Consider the following 27,623-nt stretch of genomic DNA (forward strand, 5'->3'; position numbering starts at 1 on the left):
ACAGATAATAATTCATTTAAAAACTAATGATAAGTTAGACACGAGAAGTTGAGCCCGGCTTCTTTTCCGAAGTGAAGAGTCGCTTCAATGCAATTTGATAGTCTCTGTTGAAAACCTGAAGATATTTTGTTTTTGAAATTGTAGCCACCAAAAGTGTACCGTATAAATAATCGGGTTCATGGCGGAGTTACTGTAGCCGAGCCATGTGATGAACATTTCTATATGAGCATTTGGACTGCATTCCTTGCAGAACTGCACCAGCACGTACATTCTGTAATATTCTTCATGTTCTATAATCTTTCTGAAATTCCCTCACGTGAAGAAAGGTGCCCAACACACTGTGAAACATCCCAAGATGATTCCAAGTACCTTCACGCCCCGCCTTTCTTTTGCAGCAGAAATAGCTTTTGGTTTTCGTTGAAGACTCTTACGGTAGATACGTTCCTTTCTAAATATTGACTGATATAAAACAGAGGACTGTTGAGAATTGATACCTATTCTTATGGCGTTTCACTTTTTCATAACTGATTGCCATAACACTTCTCATAGGTTTTGCTTCTCTTTTCTGAATTGCAGATTCTTCTCTAATTGGCACTGATTTTGACACCTTTGCTTCCCTTTTCATGTAAGGAGCTTCAGTTGGACCAGTCACCGTGGCAGTCACTGTTGTCATAGAAGTATGATCCTGTAACAATAAAGTTATACAAACTAAATTAGTTCAGATCATTCTTCTTACATCTCGTTTTTCATCAGAATCTTCATCTTCACACTCATCTTCCTCAATAATTGCGTCATTCCCATTTCCCAGCCCATTTTCAACTTGTCCACTGCTTTCACCTGGAAGATTATTAGTTAGATTATATTGTGCATACACAATGTTTATTTGTTGTTTTCATTATTAGTCATCCGGAAACAATGAACTTTGGTGAATAGGGGATAGACGTCGGAAGACCTTTGGAAGTCACCAATAATCTTTGAGTGTTAATTTGAGAAATGTTTCCACAAAACTTTTCAAAAAAAAAACAGAAAAAAAGTTTCTTATTTCCGAGCAAAAAGAGATCTAAGGTCTCTCGAAGACAATATCTCATGTCAAACTCACTATCTTCTTCCTCCTCTTCCTCCTTGGCAAATTCATCTGACGTTGGCAGAACATGACTAATCTCATGAAGAATAGTCGACTCAATATGCTTGCGAATAACCTAAAAACAATCATATTAACTCTGGAAGAAGCGTCATAAATGTGGTGTTCACACCAATCGCTGTCCAATCAGACAATAACCACTCATCAAGGGGGTAGAATGTAGGAGTTAAAAATGACCACACAAGACGGGAGGGTAAAATTGAGAAAAGAAGAGGGAAAAATGACAAATGTTATGTTATTTATTTCCTTTGATATCTGGTTATCGACTCATTAGATAACATAACCACACGTGGCTAAATATCTAGATACAGTAAGAAGAATATCTCGGTGGTTCGCATCCTTGCAGAACTTATGAAAGGTGTGGAAAATAAATTAACTCAGGAATTCAATTGGAAAATAGAAGCAACTAAGAAAAGAAACAAAGTTCTAAAACATGGATGCTCACCTACCGATTTATTATTTCTGACACTAATTTTATCAATTTACTTTTTTTGAGTGAAAGTTTCAATTTTTCCTAGAAGCGGTCGCGCTGCCCACCATGCTATTAGAAAATGATGAGATACACCATTAAAAAGGCATCCACATCCTTAAAGAAAATAAACTTGAGCAAGCATTGCAAATAGATTGGTTAGGAAAGTTGTAGCGGGCAGATAGAATGGAAAAGTTGATAGGAAAAATAGGCGATTCGGGCAGATTTTGACTCAAGATATTATTCCAACAGAATGTAACTACTAAAAAAGATTTGAACTTGTAGAAAGCTAATTTTTTGCTTAAAAAAACATGTTCAAAATTGTATCTTGTGTGGTTTTTCTTCTCAAACATTCATAGAAATGTCATGCTTTGACTATTAGAAAAGCGAATAAGCCATGCGGGTCAAAATGCGGTGAGAGTTAGCATTATTTTTTATAATGTGAACGACTTTCAAGATGTAATAAATTTAATTCAATTTCTACTCTAATGTATCACTCATTCCCACAAAACTGTATGATTTTGGTGCAGACCACACACTAAAACACATTGGTGCTCTATGAATAAGGGGTGAATTGGAGTGGTGTTGTGGACAAAACACGGTGTGAATAAATACCAAAAAATATGATTGAAAACGGTTCTTACATGAGACGAGACGGCCAGCTAAAATTGGAGAGATTTGTATTGGTTGGTTTCTTTTTTGATTCTATGTATTCTCTACGTTTTCTCTGGGGTTTTCACAATTTTTGATAAATGATAGCTTTTTATAAATAAAATGATAAAAAGTGAAATTTCAATTGTCTCGAACAAGCATATGATATGGAACAGGTTTTTCGCAAGGATTCATGCAAAATTCATAGTTGGTATTGAAATTCGTCACGATAAAAAATGTGGGCTCGGTTTCGCTTCGTCGGTTTCAAAATAATTGATAAACTTATTTGAATTGGAACATGTTTCAAAACAATGACCTTCCCTACGTTTTGAATTTTTGTATTAGTTCTCAAATTTTTTATTTGAATAACTAATTCTTTCAACTTACCTTCTGACGGTAGATCTGACGCGCGCGATGCTTTGCAAAAGCTTGATAAATTTTGAAATATACGAAAAACATAAGAAGCGTAGGAATAAAAAACGAGCCAGTTGCCGAGTACACCGTGTAACTTGGAAGATCCAGGAAGGTACACTGACGAACTGTATTGTTCTTCTCGTAAATAAGGTTTGGTGTTTGTGCAGTCTGAAAATTCCTGACTCATTTGTACTATTCAAGTTTTGGATACCTGTTTCCATCCGAGAAGTGGTGCCAAAGAGATCAATGCACTGGATATCCAAACCGACAAAATCATTATACCCGCTGTTCTCTTGTTTCTTTTACTCATATATGCAACTGGACTGGTAATTGCCCAGTACCTGTCTAGACCAACAATTGACAAGTTCCAGATAGATGCAGTGGAGCATAGAATGTCGGCTGAAAATCCACATTTTGATACTTGCTTTTCCTTTTCCAGAAACCCATTAAAACTAAAAACTAGGATTATTAAATTCTCACCTGACACAAAAACCTCGCACAATGCATCTGGAAATACCCATTCTCCAGCTATTGCATATACCGAGGATAATGGCAAAACTATTAATCCTAGAGCCAGATCAGAGAATGCCAGATTACCGACCTGTGGAAAAAGAAACAAAATATGATTTTCTGATTTTTATTCTCGGATTACCAAAAGATTGGGCACAGTTTGCAGGCGTGGATTTTTGTACAGTACTATAAATACCAAGGAGTTGGCAAAGATGGTCCATAGTACCAGAAGGAAGAGTGCACTCCCTTTGAGGATCTGAAATATGCATTTTTTGCCAAATTTTCTTCTTTTCTTCATTTTTTTCATTAATTTTTTTTTTCATTAATCTCACTTGATCCCCCGTGGTTAACTTTTCGAAAAAATTGTTGGGATACATCTTCTTCGTTTTCTTTAGAGTAGAAGCACCGACCCCTACGTACATGAGATTAAATGGATATGGGAAGGGTGTATGTGAGGGTATAGGGATGAGACCACATACACACACACATGTGCGTGTGAAAACTAGCCAAGGACAAATTTATGATGATTAGTTGTTCTGGGTCTCCCTAGTAGCGTAGTGGTCTAAGGGCATGTTGCTCGCTCATCAAACTTTCGGATCCCGTCATTTTGTTCTTCCAATTGGTTGCTTCTATTTTCAGAGTGTGGCCGAAACTTTGGTGAACAGAAGATGAGGGCTGTTATATTCAGATTTAGGACCCTCTCATTGAGAAACACAATACATGTGTTTGGAGACGAGCCATGAGAGATACTTGATTCAATTTTTGAGCGATGTAAGCGAGCATGTCAAAGATCATGTTGTCTTCTCCATGTGTTCTCATATTTTATGAATAATACGTGCCGAAGTCATGTCTATTTTCACTTTTCAAAGCAACGCTGGAAATTTGAATCTCAGAAGTATCAGGTTGCCATCAAGACGAAAAAGTTGAGATAATTGAGTATCATGGATGGAATCAAGAGTCATACTACTTAAGGATAGCCACCCTCATGTCAAATGTTAATTGCGGAATGATCAATGGGAAAAAGAAAAAGAAAAAAGACAGCCAGTTTCTTGCATAATTCACAGATCAATTTTTCTTCTGTTCATCTGAAAACAAGTATGACTAATCAAAAAGTTCTTCAAGATTACCCATCTGTAATGTTCTCCAACTTAAAAAAAATTAAATTCTATGCAGAATATTGATGGATTGTCTATGAACGTTGTGTCTAGTTGTCTGCTATCCCATTCTGATCAAATCTCAGTTATCCATATATCATCAAAAGTTTCGTATTCTTTACAGGAGATTTTCCCCTCTCCCCCAATTTTTCAGTTGACTGAAAACCAGAACTTTGACTTGAAAAAAATAACTTGGTAGTGTAACAAGAAACAACTATGGGTCCCTATATTCAGCAACAACATCTATAAATAGCAGGGCCAATCAGGATAGCTGGAGAGAAGAGAAGAAGACTTTTGCTTATTGTGGAGGCGGAAAGAGATTATGCAATTTTCCTCTGGCTTCGACCTAACTCTTCAACATACTAACATACTAACTGAACGAAAGATTTGGATTTGTACTGGTTCTGTGGGAAGACCCGGTTATGACGTATGACTCAAAATGGCTGGTTCATTGAATAACAAACCGCTTAATGGAATCAAAATTTGAACTTACTTGAAAAAATGTGTAGGTTTCGTCGACCGGACTCATGACATAACTCGACCTGAAAGCAAAATGAATATATGATTGGCGTTAGAGAAAGTCGTTTGGGTTTGTTTTTACGAATATGTGGAATAGTTTATCACATTATTTTTATTGGTTTTCTCGATTTCTGAGAAGCATTCAGATAACATACGTACATTGGACTTGGAAAAATAGGTTAAAAATTCGGACAATTTTTACACTGTTCGAATGATTTAGTATTTAGATCACATCCAAGTAAACCTCGGGGAGGCGGACTTTGACAGCTATCCTATTCTTGAAAAAGAAAACAATCAGTGTTTCCAGAAAGCGGTTTGGTTTTTATTGGATTCCAGCTCCAGGGAGAGATAGAAAAGATAACTTTCAATAACTAGAATTCTTCCTCTAGACTGTCTCCCAGAAGCATGCAACGTCAGACATTCTTTATGAGGAACGAATCAAAAAGTCTTTCAAAGAATGAAAACAAAAAGGAGAGACTAAAGATAAAGATAAAATAGAAGTTGTGACGGTCGCCTTATTAATCTCGAATAAATACCAAAAACACGTCTGAATGAAGACAAAAGACTCTGGGAACAGCGGAAGAAAATCTGTGACAATATGGGCTCCCATCTGGTGAATATAAAGACGGTGGGCGTGACAGATTTCTTTATGATTAATTGAATTTTTGAAAAGGTTTATGTGTGGGCAAGCAAAAGTACGTGTTCTGGAGGTGTTGCACAAACTACGTAAGAAGTTTATTTCTACACCTTTAGTTTCAGCTGCTCTTGACAAAGTTGAAAGATCATATACTGATATTTGAATTTTGGGTAACTCAATAAATCATGTGCCTCCCTTGAAGAACTGTGGGCTATAACTTCGGAAAATTCAATTTTCTGAATTATCGCCCTGGTACCACTTCCCGTTAAATTAAATGCAATTATAACTTTGGTTACTTGCAGTTGCTCATATGACTCCTTTGATCTCTTAATGGCAATGAGTTTATTAATAATGTTAGGAGAAAAATGACCTCTTTTTTTCTTTTCTTTTCCCTATTACACACTTCAAAAATAGATGAGCATTAAAGCAAGGATACAACAAAGTACGACCACCCTTTTTTCAATCAAATAAAAAAGGAAGACTTGCCTTAGGTCCATGGAAGGAAACCGGGAGATTAGCATTTTTCAATGCTACTAGGAATAAGATGAGAAGATAGTGATAATGTAAGAAGATTATGTTTCGCTTGGTTTTAGTTTTAGTAAAACCAACGACAAAAAATGAAGAGATCTTGAATGCAAAAATGAAGTTTCTTTTCGCTCGAGCAAAACCAGCAGGTGAAATGGAACGAGGTGGAACAAATGATAAGCGTGTTTTCGTTGCCTTACTTTTGATTTTTTGAAAGAATCGACACACAAAAATGTGGTTGGTTGATATGATGTGCAACTATGTTATTAACTATATGAAGTTCTCAGAAATTGAATTTCATTTTGAGTTTCTTTAAATATGGGTTTTGCAAAATTGGACTCACCAAAACTGAACACGATGCTTGATTTTTGTTTACTTAGCCCTAGGAAGCTCAAGGTTTTTTTTCGCCAAAGTTTGATCGAATCCAGAATCCAAACTCCTACACTTCTCTCCTCTCCTAGGAATTAAAAATCACTCTGAAGAGTTTTGCTCGGCTGCGAAATTGAAAACTTATTTATTTTTTAGTTGTTTTTTTTTTTGCTCAAGCGTTTAGAACATTTTGAAATATGAAGTGTTTTGAGGAAATAAGACAGGGACCTTTTTCTCCTTCTTCTTGTCAAAATTTCCCACGGACCAAAAAAGAATAAAGTAAAAAAACAAGAGACAACTCACATCATCTTGATGACTTGACTTTGAATACTTCAATCTTTGACAATAAGCTTTTTGGGGAGTCGTTTAACACCGGCACGGGGAAAAGACACCCAACCAGGAGTCTTAATGTTTTTCTGGCTTGAATGGCTAGCTTTGGAATAATAGAAATTGGGGAAGATGATGATGACGAATTACAGCAGTATGGATTACTGTAACTCCATTCCTACCACGTGGTGAATGAGAAGCTCTGGTAGGGGTTTGTTGGAAGAAGTATGAAGAAGAAGAAATGGGGGCCCCCCTTCGACACTCTATTCCCAGCACTTCTCCACAACGGATAAGCCCGCCCTCTGGTCAGACATTGCAGCAGCCGGTTCAGGATATGTAACGGCACGGGAGAAAGGGACGATGACTTTGTTGAGAAGGAGCACTAGGAAGCGAAGATGGGGCTCTCTGTTTCTTTTTTCTTGTCACACCCAATAACTATCAGACAAAAATAAATGCTTCTATTTTCTGTAACTTCTTCTTTTTTCTTCTTTTCAGCTTTCAAGTGTCTATGAAGCAGACATAGGATCATCGTCTAGAGGAAAGAGATCATCTTCAAATCTTACAAAAACTGTGGGGAATTCCAGTTTGGTAGGACCAGGAAAAGTATATGTGATTGCTCGAATCATTCTCGAAATAATTAGTTTCAAAAAATTTCGAACTGAGATGAGACACTTGTTTAGAAATCGATATGTTCTCAAAAGTATGCACGTCTTTTAATATCCTAAAACTTTTCCAAGAACTCTCCCTCTATCAATTGTTATCACTTTCTAATCCGATCTATCATTAAGTCAAGGAGTACAAAATAAAAACTGAGAACAGATAGAAAGAAAAAACCTGCGCGAATTGTAATAGGATGGCGTGATAGCCAAATCTCCATAATCCGATTGCCCACGACATTGGATAGAGAGATAAAACATTGGATAATGAAGCATTACATTTTTTTGCAAAAAGTTTTCTACACAACAACAGGAAGTGATAGTTACATTTAATTGGAATGTACTTGGGATATAAAGTTGAAACAAATTGGTGAGGGGATTATGACTAGAAAAATGGATGATTGTGTATCCTGTTAACAAGCGAAAACGATAAATAACAGAGAAAAGTATGGTGGCAAAAGTTGAAAAGCAAACTTGGTCGTGTAAGAATACTAGGAGAATCTAGTGTTGCAAGAATCAAATATTCAAAAAACGATCAAATTTCATTATTACCGAGTGAGCTCTGAGAAAAAAAGCAAGAAAAAACTCAGGATGCCGGTCGCAAAAACGAATAGATCACGCATGTTTTTCCAGCTCTTGAGAAGAAATTATAGAAGGTTGAACGCTCACGTCATATGTGTTTAAGGTCTCTATTTTTGTTCAAGCTGAACAAAAAAAAGAAAATGCTTATCCTGCTTATTCATTCTGGATAATACGTTTTCCGAGATATATGAATATTAGATATGTCAACATGGATGTGTCTTCAACTTTTTGAAGCACGAAATAAGTTAGATTTGACAAAAGATGAGATGTAATGTTTTAGTACCACCTCGAACAACTTTCCACCCTTTCGACTAGAACTCAGTGAAGTTTAAAGCACGAAAATCAAAAAGGAAGTCGACATTTTGCATTATAGTTGTGGGTAAACCAAGAAAAAACGACAGAATCCGACAGAAATTTGCATCACTCGGAACTTGACAATTTTCATACTGAAGTGTTTCTTCTCCTAGCTGTCTCGCATCGAGTTTTTTGACAGACACGTGAAGAAACATTTCGAATAAAATGAAAGTGATTCAATCATAGACTGATAGAATGTCCGGATGACAGAGCAACAGGAAACGCGATTTCAGACACACCCTACAGGAAATGTTTGGGTGGAAGAGGAGTTGCGCGGAAATTACTTTTTGAAATTGATATCATTCAATTTGGGAATTTTTGGAAATTTTTGGAGAGATTGACGCCACTTTTTGGAAAAAGAAACACATAAAAAAGTGTGGTATTTCTCTCCTGTTTCGAAAATCTTTTGGGATTGATATAAAATTTTATGTTAGCCTCTAACCCACCTTGCAAAATTATCAAGGTTCAGATACTTATTGATAGATGTCAGAAAAAGTCGAGATAACTGAAATACCGACATGAGTAATTGTGTTTTCAATTAATGTGACAGACTTGAAAGTTTTTGAAATGATAACACAAAGAAGAATGAGGAAGACGCTTTCAAATAACACCGCCATTCTTTGCAGACAATATATTGTGAGACATTTTTTTTTCCCAATAATCCTTTTTGGATCTTTGGAAATATTTAAAAGAAAAAAAACCAGGAAGAGAGTGTTGATTGTGTTACATTTTAAAGAAAAAGAACACAGAATAATAAAAAATTAAGAGAACAGAAAAAAAGTGTGATAAAACAAAACAATCTAAAAACCTTATAAAAACTTCTAGACAGCTTCCTGGTTCTGGTTCTGGTTCTGGTTCCAGACTGAAAAAGCTAATAGAAACAAAAAGGAAAGCTTCTACGTTCGCCGTCCTAAGTACCACCATCGTGGTTCTTTTTTCCCAAAACGTATTTGTCACTCAATTACTATTGCGTGTGCAAAAAACTCTCGTATTTTGTCGCGTATGTTATCAACTTTGTTTTTCTTCACTTCCACACTTTTTCTTCCGGTTTTGACTTCACATTATTATAATGCCTTTTTTCATTTGCAAGTTAGCACAAATTGATGACAAAAGAGGGAACCGAGCTAAAGAATTGAATGCAAAGCACATATATATTTCTACGTCAGGCCTATTTTTCGTGTCAGAACTTGTTTAATATTCAAAGAAAACCACAGGTCCAGTGAGAGAAATGGTTGCAAGATATGTCACTTTTAGAAGAAAAAAAAAGGGACAAACTATACAAGCGAGAATTTTAAGAAAGTTAGCTTAGTATATTGAAATAAATTATACGAGTTAAGTTTCCGCAAAACTAAATTTTAAAATAGGAAAGCAATGACTCGTTCATTTTAAGGTCAGCGTATATCATGTAGGATTTTGAAGTGCGAAAGTAAAATGAATTTAATTTCCTGATACGTATTTGAAGAGTCCGACAGACAAGCTTGACTAAGTGAGGTCAGCAATTCATCTAATCCGCCCACTTTAAGACGTAGAGAGGAAACTCCTCGAATGATATAATTTAAGCGTTTTTTTCTCAGATATCAGACAGAACACATGTAAGTCTGTTGAAGATGGGGAAGCCCTAATATTTGTTTTCACATAAGCAAAATATGGAACAGGACAGGGGTGGGAGTCAAAAATAAGTTAAAAATAAAATTGACTTGCTTCATTAACAGATCAATATTTTAATCTGTTCAATTCACTATAAATTGTTTGTAGTGACTGGAAAATCGACACCAATCTCACTGCTAAACAGAAACCCTGAGGGTGTCAAGTCTTCTGTTTTAACGACATGAAGAGGGTGGATGTGTGAGCACAAATAAAAACTAGAAAACGAAAAAGAGAGAAAAAAACGAAATCCAAAACAGAAGTTTTTTGATGATAAACAATTGCTCATGAAATTTCAATTAGCACACAAACTTTTCTAGATCTCTAAGGACTAAAATGCAATGTTTTGAAAATCACAAAAAGTTTTCGTTTCACACATTTCGAATCAATATAAAAAACCAAAAGAAAAATGTTTCCCTTGGGTTTATAAGTGGCTCATAAAATGTGAAAACTTTCAACGTGAGCCACAGTTTGAAAATAAGGTGTGCAAGAACCAAAACAATTATAGGTAGTTATCTCATCTCGTGTTCTATGCATTCTTAAAACATTCTTCAGCTCTTTACACCGAACAAATGAATGACACGACGATTAGGATGGAATTTGTTAGTGAGACGACTTTTTTCTTACCCCGAGATCTTATTTAGAGCAATGACGACCAAAAAGCGACTAGGTAATTACCATAGTTATAGACTTTCTCAGGCCACCCCGTATTAAAAATTTTTTTCAGCAATTTAAAAATGAGTCAAACCGAAATTTATTTATTTTTATTTTTCTCAGGTAGTTAGCCAATCATACCTGGATCCGTAGAACCCTTCTGCCCTCAGTTGTTGGAACCGGAATCTTTGAGTAACGGTCTGCAATCCACATAATAAATAAAGTGACATGAGAATTATTTGGAAAAAAAAACAAGAGTTTTGAGATGTTTATAAGAAAAACCAATCAGAAAGTTAACAAAATTGGAATAAGAAGATCAACCATCAAAAATTTGAGCTACTAATTTAGTATACATTTATAATACAAATGTTCTAAAACCGTTTCTATTGTATGTTGTTTTATATTTTTATGTTACAGTTTTCATTCTTAATTGGCTTAGTTTCTCACAAAAAGGTAATACCCAATTTTAAACGTCAATTCGCGTACTCTGGAAATAGAATAACAAATAATTTCCTCGAAACGGCAATGTTCCTTGAACACACTTTTTATTGATACCAAAAGTTGTTTTCTATTCTTTACAGGAACTGAATGCGTTTTAGTAGATGGATTAATTCTGGAAATGAAAACGAAATATTTGTCGTTGGAATGGCGAAAAACGATGGAATGCTCTTCTAACATTATTGTTTCAATTAGAGTCAGCCAAAACTAATTCGTTTGAGGCGGGGCTTGCGTTTTTTTTCTGGGAAGAAACTGACTTCTTGATTTTCGGTCATTCGGATAGGAGGGCAAACGAGAAATCACACAATTCCCGTTAAAGACAAAAGTCAAATTTCCGATCATTATGCATAGCAGGGAAGTTAACGAGCACTAGGTATCAAGTAAAGTGAGAATTACGTATTAGATATTCCGAAAGAGAGTTGTCCCCACCTCTAATTTGCAAGTTTAAGCGAATCGAATCACAAGAGGAAAGGAAAAGGTGTCGGAAGTGCGACAGCAATTTACGAAAAAGAGCAAAACGCTTTCTTTGAAATAAAATTATATACACTGAACCAACGCATTGAGCAATGATTTTTATGACGTTAAATCAAGAAGACTAATGAGTGGTTACTCAAAAGTTACTCGGTAGAAAGATATGGTCATGAGATGAGAACAAAATACTTTTCTTATACTTTTCATCTTCTTTCCCTCGTTAAATGGCCAAACATATGACGCTAAGAAAGTAAGGTTATGACGAGGATTTTCGTTACGTTCAATGTCTCCAGATGATGATGTTTATTAGTTTATTAGTCGCCCTGCCGTCACTAGAAAATGGTTGAAAACGAGAACAAGGAAGACGGGGAGTGCATCAAAATGAATGAAAAGGTAAGTAGTGGGCAGAGCATTTAGTTTCCAACCGACTTCCTTCAATTAAGAAATCCAACATCGTGGATAACAATGGGTACGTACATTCACTATTTGTCTTTTTGGCTTGGAAGAAATATGAAAAAAGTGGATGAAAGGGCTCGAAAATTCTGATGAGAAATTTATAAAAGAAGGATTGGCTCATTGTTTACGTATTCTAGTCGAAGATATATTAGTCATATGTTTTCCAGACAGACTATGATTGGAAAGAGTCTATAACTTTGACAGAAACTTTTCATATTTTTAAAAACGTTGGAATCAGATTGAAAAGTTATCGTAAGTTATGTAAAAACAAGCTGGAAGTATCTAGAAACCCTATTTCAAGAAAATTGATATCGATGAATTTCAAGAATAACCTCCCATGGCATCTACTAATAACACAACTCATTTCTACTAGTAGTATTCTTCTGCACGGCGTGGCATCTATTAATATTCAATAATCAAAATGTATACACTACTCACCGAAAATTACTGGCTATAACAAGACGAAAGGTGTAAAATGAGAATATCGGATAGATGTCCTCCCCCTCTACTCTCTGTCTGCCGTTTTTCTCATTAGGATGAGAAATCATGGATAATGATTATCAAATTTCATATAAGGCTTGTTGGTCACTAGAAGGAAAAAACATTGAAGGACTCTGAGAATATTTCCGTCTTACTGTTTCCTGAAGCATATCACATGCTGGAAATGCATATTGAAAATCTTATTATTGTTCCTGTCACCATTAATTTTAGACTGGAACACCAAAAGTACACAAGTAATAAAGTAAAGATCTAGACTAACCTTGTTATATTTTATTATGAATATAAGAACCGGGCAAGAATAACAAGCTCAAATTTAGAGGTTCTCAAAAATGGACACCTAGAAAAAAGAGTGCATGATAAAAACCAAGAAAAAACGAAATGAAAAAAATCTAAAATAAAGCAGAAAAAGCTAATATCAGGAAATGATGCTGCAACATGGAAAGATATCAAGTTTTTGTAGGATAAAAAAGACTGAAGGCCAAGTGAATTGGTTTACAAAATAAAATGAGAGTTTGGTTTAAACATGGTGAACTTTTTTAAATCTACGAAATATTTTATGTTAGGGCACATGAACCACAATACAATGATCTTATTTGAAAAAATAAGAAAATCAATCGATCAGAATGCTCTTCTAAAAATAAATAGAAAAAAAGTTCTAGAGAAGTTCTCATTATGCAGAAAAGAAGTAAAAAAAGGCTGATTGATGATTAGCCTCAAAGATCCCAAAACGCGGAAGCAAGGTCAAAAAGAAGCGGGAATGTAGAACTTCAAATGTCAGTCAAGTGTCTAAATGCATCCTGAGATACCGATGCGATGTATGTGAATCAACGACAGCTCCTGAAGGGAAGTAATGTAAATTGCAGAAAAAGCGCGGTTGAATGTGTCAAACACACTTGTACGTAATGACTGGATGGAACCTGATATACTTTTTTTGTAGTATTAGTTGACAAGACAAGAAAAACATAGAAGGGAGGAAAATACGGAGAGCGAAAATTTTCCAGAAAAATTTCGCAGAAAAGTTTTTGCTTTTGTAGAATTTTCCGCATCAAACCTTGGGCACCAGACAACCAAGATCTGGGCACCAGACAACCAAGAGATTCAATTAATTTAATCAGATATTTTAATAAATTGAGTATAAATTTGTTTTTCCTTTATCTCATTTTGATTCTGAAAGTTATTTTGGAATACAATTTTTTGAATTATTATACTTATCAAAAAATTATTAATTCCATCAAAACTCTATTTTCGAAACTACAAGTGAAAAGACTTGTTCCTCGTAAAATATCCTGATGATCGATTTTGCTAAATCTGAAAATCTGGAAATAAGAAAATACATATCAAGCGTATATCTCGAAACCTGAAGATTATGTTTCAGAACCACTTAGCGAGCTTCCGATGTGCATCCGTTTGTCCAATGACCACCGCTGAACTTCCGAATCGTGTCTTCAATTTGATAGAATTTTATCTGTGGAAAATAAAGTTTTCATATTTTCATTCCTAAACTTGGTATACTTCTATTAGTATGTTTTATTTTTAATGTTGACTCTTAATTTTTTTAGACTGTAAAAACAAGAAGAATTGTGAATTTAAAGAGAATTCTGTATAGAACTCAAGTAGGGATTAGCACCCAACTTCTCAACCATCCAAACAGTTTTTTTTTCTTGAATTTCTCAAACCTCCAAGCAAACATTACTCGGTTCCCTGTCAAACCTAACAAACTTTTCCTCCTACTTTTTCCTGCTTTTCCTTTTGAAATGTTTATCTATTGCAACTGTAGTCTTTCGTCCATGGGGTCAACTATTTTCTGTTCTATACACTATCGCTTCCTAGTTCAGACTAGAAAACAAGAACGTCATGTTCTTTTTTTCAGTCCAACATTTTTTCCTATCATCATCATAGTTCTACTGGTCAGTGCAGATTCAGATTAGCGAACATTCTGTGTCACTTCACGTTAGCGGAAACTTTTCAAAAAGACTTAAGAGAGAATGCTAATTGGCTAGAAGTCAATAAATTTGAAAGTTGTAAAAAATGAATCTACATCGAATGGAATAATACAAAACTGGTATTTGCAAAAATGATATTTCCGGATATTCCTAATCTTACATTTTTAGTCTTAGAAACGTTTCAAGTTTGTCCCGGTGTACCCAATGCAATTTTTGTTGTTTCCGAAGCGTGGGCTTACAGAAAATATTTTTAGTGTGCAAAGTCCACGTTCTTATCAAAACATTTGTCAATCTTGCTCCTGTTGTAAGTTGTGAAAATATCGAATTTTTTCAAAAAAAAAACTTGGGAACAGAGAAACAAACATTTCTGATAAACTGTGTTGTGTCAAACAGAGCTTCAAAAATATACAGAATGCTGTTTTTTTTTAAATTACTTGACTGAAAATTAATTTAAATCTTGTCATCTTAATTTTGAGAACTCGTTGGATAGAAAATGTTGGCTAGAAAAATAATGGGATGACACACACTGCTTCACTCACTTGCTGGCTTATTTAGAAAATGCATTACTTTTCTTTCGGATGTTGTTTACAGCTCTTTATAAATTGTTATCCAAATTTTTATTCTCATTCATTCAGATTTTAAGTATACTCATTTTAGTCTTCAACCTATCCATGATGTTCTGATCATCATAACTTTTGATTACCCAATATCCTGTGGGTCGTCTCAACACTCACTTTGTATTGCCCCCAAAATAACAATAAAACTCAAATTTGTTTCGGGAAGAAGAAAAATCTGCTCTCGGGAGGGAACCAGTTAAACATATCCGGGGCGGTCCGTCATTTTCTTTCCCAAAGATCAGTTGGAAGCGGCGTTTTAAAAATTGAACTGCACAAGTGTAAGAATTCATATCATACTCGGATATTCTTGACATTCCTCTGTGTCACTGATCTTCGCGTTTAAGCGGAAGGATCTGATGGTTGATGAATGGATGCTCTTGCCCTCCTCATCACAACTGACAATATCTCTCAAAACTTTGTTCATTCTTATCTTCTTCTTCTCATTTTCATCTATTTATCTATCTTTCACCCCATCAAATTAAAACTTACGTCGTGTTTCAAATCAATTGAAACACACATTAATGAATTGAATTACCTCATAAATTATTTCGTTTTTTTTTCTTTTGAACTGAATATTTTGGAATTGAAACTTAAAATAAGTCTTCCGGAACGGTGTTTCTCTTGGAGAGTACAGTTGAATAGGATCCTCCCTATTTCGGGAATTTCAAACTCATAGTACATAGTTCATATTTCATATTTCACTACATTCCCCCTATATAATGACTGCAAAAAACCAAATTTTCTGTCAATGCTTCATAAAGAACGGTCATAACTCAAACCGCCATAATTTCAAATGCTTATCAGTAAAGTTTATCACTATCTACGTCTTTTGTAACTCGAAACTAAATTTCCCCCCGTTTTTTTGCAATGGAAAACCAAAGATCTACGCCTTGTGACAGTTACATGACCCTCATTAGAAAATTAAGCGAAAGAGAAGGTTTTTTTCAATCTCAAATTTCAATGAACATGATCTTATCCTCTTTCTTGAGGTCGCCAACAAAAAAGAAGATGAGGGTCCTCCTCTTGAGACGAATAGACACATTTTCTTCTGCTTTTCTTGCTTACTACAACAGATTCTATATTGTTGCCATCTTCAAATTTGATATTCAGAACCGGCGGGAAATCAAACTCAATTTATTTTGTGGCTTTTTTTTTTGAAGATTTCAAAGATTTGAATACGTCTGACCCCTCCTTTTACTCTTTCTCTTCTTTTCACACATCCATTTTATATACATCATTTGTTTTATTTTACAGGAGGCCAACTTTTTCTCACTTGGAAAAAAAAACTTGGAACACCAACACCACCTGCTTCCATGTCGTCGCATCTGCTTGTTTTATCTTTGCTCCTGGCATTGCTTGCAGGTGGGTTGTCTCGTTGTGATGAAGAAGATATCCAATTAATACTTGTCTGGCACAAACGGCACATAAGAGCACAACACATACACTTAAGAGTACTTATTATGTTTCAGTTGTTCATTGTGGCCCCGGAGCAGACCACGGATGGGGGTACGACGAAGACAATGGACCTGACACTTGGCAAGGAAAGTGTCAGAATCACTTGAAGCAGGTTTGAATTTTGAAGTTGTAACTTTGGGTAGATGGGTTGAAACGATCAATCAAAATGACACAAAGTGTACCTATGGCAAAAAAGAAATAGTGTTCGAAGTTTGGAGAAACCCATCAATCACAAAATTAAGCGGGTTTTCTTTGATGAGAACACATTCTTTGATTCTTATCTTTTCGTTATGTTTTTTGAATTTTCAATTGAAAGAAACACACCAAGGGTTTGGAATTCACAATCGGAACACGAAACTTTTGAATCAACTACGTAACCGTTTTCAGTTCTGTTCCAATGATCAGTTCCTACCGGCTATTTCTATCTGACCATGCACTAGTTTTAGAACAGAAACTGCAAAACACAGTTCTCTTTTTTCAGTCGCCAATTGATATTCGTGCACCCGATGTTGACTATGCCCTCCTCCACCGCATGCATTTCCTGAACTATGATATGGATGGAAAGATTGAATTGAGTAACACCGGGAGAACATGTGAGTTTCAAAGTGAAAAAAAGAAAATGGAACAGGAGAAGAAAGTGAAAATGATTGATCATTCGTATATTCAGTGTTTGCCGGAGGATTTGAAAGCTGGCAACAAAAACAACCAATGATCCAAGGAGGGGGATTGAAGCATAGATACAAGTTGGTTCAATTCCATTTGCATTGGGGACAGAACGACGCTGTTGGATCGGAACACGCTTTGGGATCGTTGCATTATCCAGCTGAGGTTGGTTGATTCTTCCAAATCTAAAAGTTTGATCGAAAGTGTTTCCAGTTGCATTTGGTACATGTTCGTGAGGGTTTGACACTCAAGGAAGCACTAACTCGTCCTGATGGATTGGCTGTAGTCGGAGTGTTCCTTGCAAAAACCAATGATCCTGTTGCCAATAACTTCTCCCCGATCTCTGAAAGACTTCATGACGTCAGACATTCTGGAAACAAGACTGAAATCAAAAACTTCCGCACAAAATATGTCCTTCCATTTGACACGGAAGCATTCTATCGTTATGAGGGAAGTCTCACCACCCCGGATTGCAGTGAAGCGGTTGTGTGGACAGTGCTCGCTGAGCCAGTGGCTATTTCCAGTCATCAGGTGAGTAATAAATTCAATTCTTGTTTTTCTCATTCATCTTTAATTTCCATCATTCCACTTCAATGAGGTAATTCTCAATATGAAGACCATCCTGAATACCCACCCTCTCTACACGCCACAACTAATTTGTACTTTCAGCTTCACCTCCTCCGTCAATTGCATAACAAGGAGCTCGTCAAGTCCGACAAGAACTACCGCCCACTTCAGCCATTGAACGGTCGACGCATCCAATACAGACCAAGCAAATTGGATCGTGCTATGATTTGCTCATCGGCTGCAACCACTTTGACTATCTTCTCAACTGTATTTGCTTTTTTCATGACAATGATTTATTAGATATGATCTCTTAGCCTGTACAATTCTTATTGCTTTTTCTCTCTTTTTTCTCTCTCCCATTTCATTTACTGATTATTGCATTTCAAAAAGTCATAAAACTTTGTTTATGTGAACTTCCTGTCCCTAAGAGAACTACACTTTTTGTTAAAAACGGCAATTTCTGATTCAAATTTTTGACTTGGCAAGTCCCTGAAGATAAACAATTTAGGCCATTAGTTACCATGTCACTTGTAATTCAATTCTTTCAAATATTACTAGTGGTTCTATTTTTCAAGAAGTTATAGCAAAACACACGCATGTACATAATTCTATTTTTCAAAGATTTTGATTCCGATCGCTGCCCACTTTGTGTTTGTTTCTTTTCGTATTTCCAATCCTACGTAAACCACTTTCAGAATAAAAACACAACCTAGCAGACGAAATTCGAACTAGCCAGTGGAGGCGGTCGAGAAATAAAATGTGTTTGTACTAAGAAAACAGGTAATTCAATATTCATGATCTCGGTTTACAATTAAAGCTCATCAAAGTGGTGTGGGAAATGCACATACCACCAGCTACATCATTTTGTTACATTCTAGTGCTGCTGCCGTTTTTTTTTGATTGACTAGAGAGAATTTATAAAGGAACCTTACCATTCCATTTTTCTATTTTTACTATTTTTTTCAATGGATTGCTGGAAGATTCTCATTTCTCTTGTAGGCTATTTAACTCTTGGCAATCCTATGTAATTGATAATCTTTGAGTTGTTTTTTTTCTCAATGAGGGCAATCAATTGCCAATGAGGGCAATTGAGCCAACTCATCAAAGTGCAGAAAAAACCTCAATTTTTATTTCTCTTGACATCATCCCCTACTCTTTTTTTGCTTCCAGTTTTTTAATGAAGAAAGCTTTTTCTGCAAAAAACCAATATTCCAGAATCTGAAGTAAAGCGTGAAAGCGTAAAACTCATAAACTCATAACTTTTGGGTTTTTTGCAGTATTGGGAAAACTAATAAAGTTTGGATAGGTCGTTACTCTGAAGTACCCCCTAAAGTCTTTTCTATTTCTTGTTTTAAGATATGCTTTTTCAGAAAAGCGTGGTATGACTCCGGTCCCACCGCCGTGACCGGTGCCAGCAAAAATTAAAGAAAACTGATTTTATTTTTAAGTTTCTCGGCAACTGGTACAGTTGAGAGGCTGTAAAACGAAAAATGTTGTGTTTTTGAATTTTATTGTTCTTCATGTCAAAATTCTCAGAGCTGTTCCAAACATTTCTTGAAGACTCACGTTTTTTCTCTTGCATTGTTAGATCAGACCTTGCATATCTGACATCAGTTCTTAAATTACTCCCGAAATCATATCAACTTTCTAGTTTGACTCCTATTAGTCAATAACATTTGACCGTGATGGGAATACTAACTTCCCACCCAAAGCCTTTCTCATCAATTTCAATTCTGGAACTAAGGTGACAGACAGATCAAAGGTGTCAAAATAGAATCGAAACTTATGACGAACATACATTCAATTTGATTAGGCTGACAAAAACACGTGTACTCTCCAGCATTACACCCACCGTCTCCTATGATATTATTTTGTAGATCCTGTCTGACTCATTGATCACTTTCTCTATATTATTCGTTTTTTTTTTCATTAAAGTTGAGTATCCGGACCATTCTGAAACCCTATACTTATTCCTGCATATCAATCTACAAATCAAATAAGTTGTCGGGATTCCGGAACCTCATTATTGTGAAATGCTGGAAGGCGATTTCCGCTCGTTTACAGCATAAACTCATAAAATTTTATGAGCCAAACGTCATCCTCAAACCGTAGAATGCCAACCACCTTTTGTTCGTTTTATGGACCAAAATGCGCAGCTCTTCATCCATTTCCGGGTAATGCCAAAACGGGAGCCGGTGGGAGGAGCGGCGCGGTTTGTCATGATCGGTTGGTATGCTCCACCTACTTCTTCCAATTTTATTTCGTATAGAAACTGCTAATTTTCTCGTCATTCTTCATTCTGCTCCTCCTCCTCTCAGTCCCTTATGTGGAATCATTTGAATTCTTTCCGAGAAACAATTCGTGATGAGAACTCTCTTCATTCTTTTAATTTTTCTTCTGCTGAAGTGAACACTTTGTTAAGAACCTAGTTGGAATTAGTTAGCTTCCTTTGCGTTGGGTACTAGTGGACGGAGCAGAAAATAAAGATCTGACGTTTCCCTGCCCTACTTTACTCACTTCTATTTTTTCTCACCCACAACAAAAAGTAAAAAGTGCGACTTTTACTCATTTTCGAGTTTAGCTGTCGGCACAGACATATCTCTCGGATGTTTTAATTAACCGCTCTCGGAGAAAAAAGGACAAAAGTGAAGTCTCTAGTTAGAAATTGACTAAGATCTCCCGTCTAGATCCATTGAAAATTTTCTTCGTTGTTCTTTTGTTCTTATTTCGGACTATTATCCAGGAAGTAAAATTAGGACTTGGATCAAGACATGTTCATTTATTAAAACACTAGTTTTCCGGAAGTATTGAAACCAAAATTAAAACGGAAAGAAGCCCCGAATCGTAAAGTTGCAAAAGGAGATGCGTTCCTCAAAACAAATCCTCTTTTTCCATTGAATATTCAACGTTTTACTATTTACCTTCCCAATTCTTACAACTGCTCGCTGACCTTTATTTCTCACGTCTTTGTTATTTTTTCAGGTAACACATAAAGAACACTTCCAGCTCTTACAATGAAGGCTATGTTCGTTCTCGCCATTCTTCTCGGCTCCATCGTCGCCATCAGCGCTTTCCGTCTTCCATTCCAGGTACTAACACTTTGATGATTTTGATTTTGTATTATACTAAAGGCACTTTTTGGTTGACCAGTTTTCACGAGTATAATAGTTTTTGCAGTTCTTCGGATCAAACGAAGATTTCAACAGCGGACTCGCAAAGCGCAACTACTATGAATCGAAGCCGTACAAGCGCGAGTTCAACGCCGATGATCTGACTCTCCGCTTTGGAAAACGTGGTGGAGCTGGTGACACACTAGCGTTTTCACCGGACATGCTTTCGCTCCGTTTTGGAAAGAAATAATCTTCAATTGGAAATGTTCATAATGACAGCTATATTGATATAATCTCTATCTTTTTAACTCTCACTCGCTCTCTTTATTATTCTCCCTTTCTTTTCTCTTGAATGGTTGGACGACGCCTAGTTACGATACCCAATAAAGTTAAAATTGTTATGTGCTCACTTATGGTACATTGATTTTTCAGATTTTTCAGAATCTTACACAACTTTGTGGTCAAATTCGAAAACGGAGTAAAAACTGACAACAGAACCTCTGGAGGTCGTAAGTTTGGAATCATTCCAAATTGCTAACAGGTATTATGGACAGGTTGAATAGGCATATATCAAATATTTTTTTGTGCTCGTCACAACTGCCGCTGAGAAAACCGTTTTACTGAAAGAATGGCTTCAAAAGAAGTGAAACTTTGAGATGGTCTTTCACAGCGGAAATCACAAGCACAAAACAAACAACTGGAATATGCCTATTCAAGTTACTCATTAATACCTGATAGGAATTTGGATCGATTCCAAACTTGCGACCCCCCGAAGTTCTCTTGTGAAACAGCTCGAAACTACAAAAAAAGAACGAACAAAAGATATATGCTCATTTACAAAAAATATTTGTTTTTAGATGTAAGTTTTTGTTTAAACAACTAGAACCTGTATTTTCTAAAACGCGTATATTTCCAACCTTATAAAAATTCTAAAGCATTTTCTATACTACTGTTTTTGTTAGCTGTTCTCAGAAAAACTATTGTTCAAACTCCATGAACAATTCGTTTTTTTTGGAGTTCCGATCTTCAGCCTCATACATCTTTTTAGTATTCAAGTCATGCCATAAGTCATTCACCATCGAGGAAATACAGCGGAAAGTATCTAGAAAAAAGTCACGTTATGTGTCCACTGAAAACTTTCTAACATGAGTTTTGAAACTTCAGTTTTTTTCAATAACTCACTTTATTGAGCCTCAAAAATATGTATAACACATCTGAAGGAAAACAAAGAAAGGAAAGTTAAGAAATAAGAAATAGAGCACCGCAAACAATTGAATATCAAAGGGATGAAGAATAGTTCAGAAATGAATGAAAGAACATAATTATAATTATCGAGCTGTAATTATGACAATTAATTGGATATTGATGAACTGTAAGTAATTGAGCTCCATGACGAAATTTCAGAAAGAATTTGGTGGGAATTTTAAAAAAATTATGAAAGATTAGTCTGGATGAGAAAGCAAAAAACATCATTGTTAACAACTGGGAATAGTCACAAAAATCGACTCATAGATTGGGGCAAATATTCAATGGATATGAGAGGGGAAGATTTTAAATTCAAGGAAAGAATAACATTCTGAGAAGGGCAGAAAAGGGGAAATACCAGAAAAAAACTAGAAAAGTGTTTAGAGTTCATCCTCATCGGACTCTTTTCGTGTACAGTAACACGCTAAACCGACAAGAATTGCAAAGAAGAAAAGTGAGCAGAAGGAGAGCATCGCTGTAGCAAACTGGAATAAAACTGTTATGGGTAAAACAATATTTAAAATGAAAACAAGAGAATCAATCGAAAGCTTATACGTAGTTCTCAAACCCTTCATCCGTTAATCAGAGTAATAAGCTTAGATCAATTAATAATTTGGATTTCGTACCAAATTCTTTATATATTTCATACGTTTGGCATTTACTGTGATAACTATAGCAGAAACATTCAGAAAAGTTTGCAGGACTCAATATCGACTTGCTTCGAAACTATGAAATAATTTTTAACTGAAGAGAAATATCTCACATAAAATAATAGTTTTCGTCAGATGGAAACTGCTTTTCACCTTTTTTTGAAAACTAAGATGATCTCTAGATCGGGTTTTCCCGTATACTGAATTAAACTTGCCTGCCAATTGCCCACATCTCTATCCAGTTGGGCTATCCTCTGAATATTGCCAACATCAACAGCATCTAGTGATCTGGCGTACCAGTTCCAGAAGACGTGACCCTGCCACCGATATCCAACCTGAACCGCAATAAATGTATGAATATCCACAGCACGAAACTATACCTGCATACTGGGACTATCGGTAATAGAGAGATAGCTCAATTCTTTGGCTGTAGTTGACGTCCAATTGAAACTGAAGCCATCATTCTCGTGAGTAGGCGTGCTGAAAAGCTTTTGAATAAGTCAATCGGATTAACTTTTGTTTATCATACCCATAAAGAGCAAAGTTGGCAACCAACTCTGAAAATATCTCGACAACTCTTTGATCCAGTTGCCAATTCATATCTTTTCTTTTATTTAAAAACCTAGGAGTGACGTTGAAGATGTGAAGTTTATCAACGCCATGAAAAGCTCCTGGAAAACATATTTCGATTGAAAACTGAAAACTATGACGAGTACTCACTATCAATATCATAAAAATTTTCACTAATGTGATCGAAAGAATATAGGTAAACCGGTAAATCGTGTTTGAGGTAGTAAGTGGCTAGTTGAGATGCAGGAGCGTCATACCAGAAGTGTGAATACATCTAAAATCGTATTCATATTTTGGGAACCGATAATCCTGACTTACTTTGAGTAATGAATTGAATAAAACTGATTCAGGAAATGAGGGATCAACTTGTGTCCAGACATATTCTGACTTGCAGCCTTGTGATATCAATCGATGGTTTTGAAACTGTTTGTAACCCATCGTCAGATTTTCAGCCAATTTCTCTCCGTGTTCCCAAGAAATCGAAGTGAAATTCAACTCTTTCTCGTTGAGAAGTACTAAAAATTGTGTTTGGTATTGATAGAATTGTTAGTGAATCTTACATATCCTCAGTGAGCTTTCGTCTTTTGTTGTACCAATGACGATGGGGGTTTTTCTTCGATGGAGAGTCAACTGTTCAGGTGGTTCCGGTAAAATGCCACCGACTCCATCAATGATGGGTACAAACTCTTCATAGTCGTCATAGTGAAGACGCTGAATAGAAAATTGTGAGATAACATAGCATAGTTACATTATACTTACTTTGTACTGGAAAATTTCTTCTTTTGATCGCTTCCTCGCACAATCAAGTAGTTCGGATGAGTTGAACGCTCTGAAAGCGATGAAAATTTGAAAATATCTGTTGAAAATAAAAGATATACCTGCAACCAAATCGGTGATTCATATTCCAGGTAGCATTGACTTGCGTATTCCTGACAACTCCTGGTTGGAGAGCAGATCCCGACATGAGAAGAACTTTTTGGAAGAGTCCTGAAAGAAAATGATGAGTGATTGGTGTTTCAGGCAAAACCAGATGCTGAAAGTTTCCCTACAAACCTTCTGCTCGAGGTGATAGAGCTAGCAGTGATGCAGATGCTGCCCCGGTACCATGACCCATCAGCAAAATATTTGAAGGGTCTCCTCCAAAAACTTCTGCGTTGGCCTGAAAATTATTAAACTACCTCCAGTACTTTACCATCGAACTATACCTTGACCCATTTCAACGCCCAAATTTGATCCCATAATCCTATATTTCCTGGTAAAACGCTATCACCCGTTGAAGCAAATCCTAATGGTCCTAATCGATAATTGAATGTGACGAAAACAATCTGAAAATAACGTTCAACATTTTCATTCTATTTTGCATTCTGTATTTTTATTTTCCAAATTCTTTTCATCATCTAGATTTAGCATCAGAAGGCGTTGGAGCAAAAAGTTCACAAAAGAGCCTAATTCAGTCAGTGAGCAATCAGTGCAAAAGTTTCAAGAAGATAGAGAAGTGCGAAGCGGATATTCAATGTCGGCAAAGAAAATTAGCGTTTCTTGTTCTACATTTTGCTATTTTTTCCAGTTTCCTGCCCATCTTCATCTTTTTTCTATTTGCAGAAACATCGGAAAAAAACTTGAATCCTATTCTATGTTTCTTTTTCCGTTTCTATCTTGCTCTTTTGCACACAAAAAGAAGGAACTGAAGAAACAAAAAAGAGCATATATATATATGTGTGATGGGAAAGGAGATGTTCCATTTCTTTTCTCTCTTTTTCTCTATCTTCAATAATGTTGAGTTTATACGAATGCTCTCTCGATTTGATGCCCCATAAATTATTCCATCAACTTTTGTGTAGAGGAAAGAGATCGGCAACAACACACGTCCCAGACAGAAACAAAAAGAAAAACGAAGATGAGAGAAAACAAAATGAAGAGAATGGGAGAGAAACACGATGAAAAAGAAAAACAGAAGTGAGCACTTGCCTTGCGTGACACAAAGTTGCTGAGAATTGCCCGCTGAGGAATGTCGCTTCCGGAACCAGTTTGGAATCTGCCGCCATGGATGAAAACAATTACCGGATATGTGTCATTTGTATACTGGTACTGTAAATGGAAAAAAAGTTGTGTTAGGGGAATATAGATATGACACCGGTTACCGGAGTTGGTGAGAAGACATTCAAGTATAAGCAATCCTCGGAAACATGTGCCACGTATCGTTCTGGCTCTCCTGCGTCGCCTTCGTCTATATTCTGCATACACATTGCGCTGGAATCAAACACTTTTAGTTTCCGTTTCAAAATTTTTTCTACAGCGGTATATTTTTACGTCATATCCCCTAACACAAAATTCAAACGCTGTCACATGTTCCTCGAGAAAAAATTGAAGATGGTCACAACATAATTGCTGGGTACACTAAGTGTATGTTTTCCTGATTTCCCATCTCTGGTCTACGAAATCAATTCCCTAGACATCAAAATATATTATCAACTCGGTTGCCGTCGTCACTGTTTTCTCAGATTCTCACGAACTCATTAGCTGGTTTTGTGCTATCATAGCATGTTACTGTGTCTTGTTATGATAAAAATGTGTTGCCTGACTTCCGCTTCTTATCGAATATTTTTTGATAGACTGTTATTTCATAAAACTCGTCTCTGTTTTGTTTTTTTTAGATTAGATTCATCCTTACCTGTATTGCGTTGCATTCATAACCCCTCGCCATTTCGCTGGTTCTTTCGGCATCTTAAAAGTTCATTATTGATTTTTTCTAATTGTATATGTCTTACCTGAAACCTGAGATAACCGACAGGTGGCATGGCGAAGGGTATTCCTTTGAATACTGTATAATCTTGGCCATCTATTAACTGAAAATATCTGATTACGAGTTGTATCGCTCTGGTTTAACCATACTAATCGCTCTCCACGGATGGCTCCTGAGTTGACAGTTAGTTCGAATGGAGAGATGTGTCGGGTGGAACTGGCTAAGTGTGAGTGCCACCATAGAATGAATGGAGATAAGAGCCAACGCATTTCCAGATGTCAAAACAACTATCCTACATATCAACTACTCTGCAGCATATACATGAACTATCTGAAACAATGGATTGTCGAAGAGCCGGTTAGTTTTGAGAAAAAAAAGTTACAAAGTGTATACGGATAGACCAAAAAATACAGTCGTCAAAACTGACATTCATTTGATCAGAATACAAAATAACCAGAATTACTAAATACATAGAGCTCGCAACATAAATTTTTTTTAAAGTTTACTTATTCAAAGTATGACACAAGATAAACACTGATTTTACATCGGACAACAAAATTATAAGCTTGTAAATAAATAGTTTTATAACCCACACCCAGATCAGTAAGAATTGAAAGTTATGCTTTCTCATTAATACCAGTGTATTACCGTAACGCCAAATATTCTAAGCAAGCAGCATTTGAAAAGTTCATGGCCTACATGAAAACGTAGGGTTAAAGCACTACCCAAATAAGTTATCTATTTTTCGCTATTTTTTGATCGCTAAAAACTGGGAAAAAATGCCAAGAGGTTTGCTAAAACAAAAAAATGCAACCTAGTGGTCAGCTGGAGGAATCCAGCAAAATTCTGAGAAAACAAGAGCACAAAGTTGACTAGGAGGTCATGACAGCTAGAAAAACGGGTGGGTGATGGCCCGACGTCTCCTGTTTTTTCTCGTTTCAGTCGAAACATTTCTGCGTCGTTTTTGGCGGCATCCGTCGAATTGCGGAGAGAGCTGGGGGCTAGAGAGCGTGATTGGTGCTTCTCGGTTTCCAACTCTCTTTCATATTTTGCCATAAGATGGTTGTACGAGACATCAACGGGCGGTGTGATGGGCCGGCGGATGCGGAAAAGCGGGTTCGGCTTGTCCCGTGGGGCCAGCCCTCGGGACGACGAGACTGAGCGCAAGCCGCGGATGGAGACATCCACGAAAGGAGGAGAAGGAAGAGTGTACGGGCCTTGTGGTGCAACTATCTCAGAGCACAAAAGTTGCATATGTATGCATTCCTCATTTTGGAGTGAAAGACACACATTGAGCTATGCCACAGCTTTTGCTTTTTTTCAAACCACAATCTAATGTTGTCAAACAAGTAGGAACCGAAAACAACGACAACAGTACATTTTCCATTAAAAAAGTTAATTTCACAATTTTTCAGTAAAATTTATGAGAGGTGGTATAATAATGGGTTCGTAGGAAATTATTGCCAGTAGTTCAAACTCATAACTATTTCACAGGTGCGGCAATTTTAATTGTTTTTATAGAGTTCTA

At 36.2% G+C, this 27,623-nt stretch overlaps 4 protein-coding genes across 4 annotated transcripts; 2 read left to right on the plus strand and 2 right to left on the minus strand.

Annotated features, from left to right (window-relative positions):
• Positions 1-34: 34 nt before the first annotated feature.
• GCK72_024690 (uncharacterized protein) lies at positions 35-3,562 on the minus strand (the record flags this gene model as incomplete). The annotated part of the gene is made up of 11 exons (XM_003118287.2): positions 35-115; positions 160-271; positions 317-448; positions 495-685; positions 737-837; positions 1,100-1,199; positions 2,649-2,843; positions 2,887-3,074; positions 3,156-3,276; positions 3,328-3,441; positions 3,518-3,562. The coding sequence occupies 11 exons, from the start codon at positions 3,560-3,562 to the stop codon at positions 35-37; spliced, it is 1,380 nt and encodes a 459-aa protein (XP_003118335.1).
• Positions 3,563-16,405: 12,843 nt separating this feature from the next.
• Positions 16,406-18,077, plus strand: GCK72_024691 (uncharacterized protein; the record flags this gene model as incomplete). Its single annotated transcript, XM_003118270.1, has 6 exons — positions 16,406-16,454; positions 16,562-16,659; positions 17,029-17,140; positions 17,215-17,375; positions 17,424-17,741; positions 17,880-18,077. 6 exons carry the CDS (start codon positions 16,406-16,408, stop codon positions 18,075-18,077), a joined length of 936 nt encoding a protein of 311 aa, XP_003118318.1.
• A 2,714-nt stretch (positions 18,078-20,791) lies between these two features.
• GCK72_024692 (uncharacterized protein) lies at positions 20,792-21,137 on the plus strand (the record flags this gene model as incomplete). The annotated part of the gene is made up of 2 exons (XM_003118173.1): positions 20,792-20,866; positions 20,955-21,137. The coding sequence occupies 2 exons, from the start codon at positions 20,792-20,794 to the stop codon at positions 21,135-21,137; spliced, it is 258 nt and encodes an 85-aa protein (XP_003118221.1).
• Positions 21,138-22,512: 1,375 nt separating this feature from the next.
• Positions 22,513-26,364, minus strand: GCK72_024693 (uncharacterized protein; the record flags this gene model as incomplete). Its single annotated transcript, XM_053735999.1, has 15 exons — positions 22,513-22,617; positions 23,013-23,117; positions 23,163-23,262; positions 23,312-23,453; positions 23,503-23,626; positions 23,671-23,867; positions 23,913-24,063; positions 24,112-24,181; positions 24,231-24,339; positions 24,406-24,511; positions 24,558-24,677; positions 25,494-25,602; positions 26,024-26,076; positions 26,121-26,198; positions 26,245-26,364. The coding sequence occupies 15 exons, from the start codon at positions 26,362-26,364 to the stop codon at positions 22,513-22,515; spliced, it is 1,689 nt and encodes a 562-aa protein (XP_053579565.1).
• Positions 26,365-27,623: the final 1,259 nt, after the last annotated feature.

The sequence above is a fragment of the Caenorhabditis remanei genome, chromosome X (genome assembly GCF_010183535.1).
Source record: "Caenorhabditis remanei strain PX506 chromosome X, whole genome shotgun sequence".
Classification (NCBI taxonomy): domain Eukaryota; kingdom Metazoa; phylum Nematoda; class Chromadorea; order Rhabditida; family Rhabditidae; genus Caenorhabditis; species Caenorhabditis remanei.